This window comes from Arachis hypogaea, chromosome 13, assembly GCF_003086295.3.
Source record: "Arachis hypogaea cultivar Tifrunner chromosome 13, arahy.Tifrunner.gnm2.J5K5, whole genome shotgun sequence".
Classification (NCBI taxonomy): domain Eukaryota; kingdom Viridiplantae; phylum Streptophyta; class Magnoliopsida; order Fabales; family Fabaceae; genus Arachis; species Arachis hypogaea.
Genome location: NC_092048.1, coordinates 86,780,972 through 86,783,152, shown reverse-complemented (window position 1 = coordinate 86,783,152; position 2,181 = coordinate 86,780,972). Strand labels below are relative to the sequence as shown.

General features: G+C 38.9%; 1 protein-coding gene across 1 annotated transcript; it reads right to left on the bottom strand.

The window, feature by feature from the left end:
* Nucleotides 1–259: 259 nt before the first annotated feature.
* On the bottom strand, nucleotides 260–1,655 carry LOC112735092 (uncharacterized). Its single transcript, XM_025784662.1, has 4 exons — nucleotides 1,547–1,655; nucleotides 875–1,464; nucleotides 433–756; nucleotides 260–325 (listed from the first exon to the last, which is right to left on the bottom strand). The coding sequence occupies exons 1-4, from the start codon at nucleotides 1,653–1,655 to the stop codon at nucleotides 260–262; spliced, it is 1,089 nt and encodes a 362-aa protein (XP_025640447.1).
* Between the last annotated feature and the right edge of the window lie 526 nt (nucleotides 1,656–2,181).

Below are 2,181 nucleotides of genomic sequence, written 5' to 3'. Positions count from 1 at the left end.
GTGTGGAACCCGTACAGCCATGAACGTATGGGAAACATTGTAGTTCCTAATGAAATCTTGCAACATCGCTTAACATGGAGTGCAACTGTGCTACTGATATCATTTGAGTGCATTGAATGACATGCATCAGGTAGGGTCAAAAGACAATTTGGTTTACAGCAAGAAGTTCCTAGTGAACCTATGATGCTTGCAGAAGCTCACAACGTGGTCCTGACTGGACCAAAGAACAAAGATTAGAGAGATGAGCATTATGCATACATTATGAGATGGAAAAAATGTTTGACCTCCGTTCTGGTTGGTGATCCTGTAGTGCACTATCAAGCATCTGAAGCGTATATGCAATGGTATAATGACGAATATGGAGCTCACCTGCGTTTAACTGGTTATGTTCCACAGCCACAGCCACAGTCACAACCCATCATGCACCTATACCAGTACCCATAAACACAACCGTACACTGAGCCTAGAGGTTCCCATGTTGACTATCAGCTTCTGTAAATACGGTGCCTTGAAATTTCTCAAAAAGTTGGATGCTATGTGCCTAACACAAAACATTCGGATAGCTCTTGGAGGTTCCCATGATCCATTACTATGAGGTATTGCTGAGGTAATAGAGTCGTGACGATCAGAGATAAGCCCAACACCATCTCGAGTCACCACATGTGTGCGCAAATGAGTAAGAAAGAAGTGCCATGCGTCAGAAGTCTCACCCTTAACTTCGGCAAATGCAAGAGGCACAATATTACCATTGCCATCCTGAGAAACTGCAACTAATAGAGCTACTTTATATTTCATACAGATATGTCCCATCTACCTGTACGATTGACTTGCAGCTTCTAAATGCTCTGATGCAAGGATAAAAGCTCCAAAATACCCACGTCAGTATCCTAACATCCTGGACTACCTCATCCCCTTGGTATGCTGGTGCAATTTCGATCTCGACTGCTGCTGATGAATCTTTTTGTACCATTGCTTCAAACCATGATGGCAAAGCTTCATAAGAAGCTTTCCAACCACCAAAAAGGTTCGCAATTGCCTTTTGCTTGGCGAGCCATGCTTTGCGGTAACTTGTCGTATAATTGAATTTTGACTGTACTTCAGCAATCACAGATTTCACTTTCAAAGATGGATCAGCTTCAACCAATGGCTTTATCACCTCTACAATCATGTTTGAATTTAGCTTGGCATGATATTGAGAAATTCTAGTTCTGGTACATGTGTGACTACCATTGTATCGTCTTATAACCCAACAAAACTTTCTCTTAATAAGACTAGCCCTAATAAGCCAGTCGCAACTTGTGCCGTATTGTACACACTTAGCATAAAAAGTGGTTGGTTCAAATTCACACACCCGGTAATCCACTCCCCTGAAAATGGTATAATCTTTAATTGCTGCAATAACAGTCTCTCTAGAACTAAATTTCATGCCAACAACAAATTCACTTTTCGTAACAACAACAAGATCTACAACAATAACAACAAGAAATAATTCTAACTATTGCTTTACGATTCAATAATAATAATAATAATAATAATAACTACTTACTTGAATTGATATACTCAGAAAATTCTGGTGCATTCATAGCGTCTACATCCAAAGCACTAAGAAAAAAAGGCTCTCTAGATGGATGTTGGCTCGCCAGTGTATTTGCCATATCTGCTACGTTAGACTCAACTATTATATCATCTTCACCCACTTCTTCAGTTGGACCAACAATATGGTAAGTGCCCTCAAATTCCTCTTCGCTTTCAGTGTTTTAAACTGTCCAGTCGATGTTAGCCTCCGGTAAATCAACCTCAACTAATTCTTCAAACTCAACATACAACTCGAGAACGGACACTTGTGCCTGTGTTTGTTGGTAGATCGAAAACATCCATTACATACTTCCTTCGTCAACCACATGCATTATTTGAAACTGAACGAAACCACCAAACACTAAAACAGGTTGTCTATAAAAAATATTTACGACTCCCTTTAATACTTGATTATCACCACATTGACAAAGTATACTCTTAAATTCATCATATGTTATTGCAAAAGGAATAACAATATCACGTGGATTCTCACAAACAAAACTCACACCCTCAGATGTTTGGGAAAAGATTTGACCATTATAATATATTTTCAAACTAATACCTCTCTCCATTTTTATACTCTTACATTCTCAAAAAAATAAAACA

Excerpts from the sequence above, each read along its gene's own strand:
- LOC112735092 (XM_025784662.1), bottom strand. The coding sequence starts at position 1,655 with ATGGCAAATACACTGGCGAGCCAACATCCATCTAGAGAGCCTTTTTTT. Across the intron at positions 1,465-1,546 it reads TTCTGAGTATATCAATTCAA|ATCTTGTTGTTGTTACGAAA; the intron begins GTAAGTAGTTAT and ends TTATTGTTGTAG. Across the intron at positions 757-874 it reads ATGTTAGGATACTGACGTGG|GATGGCAATGGTAATATTGT; the intron begins GTATTTTGGAGC and ends GCAGTTTCTCAG.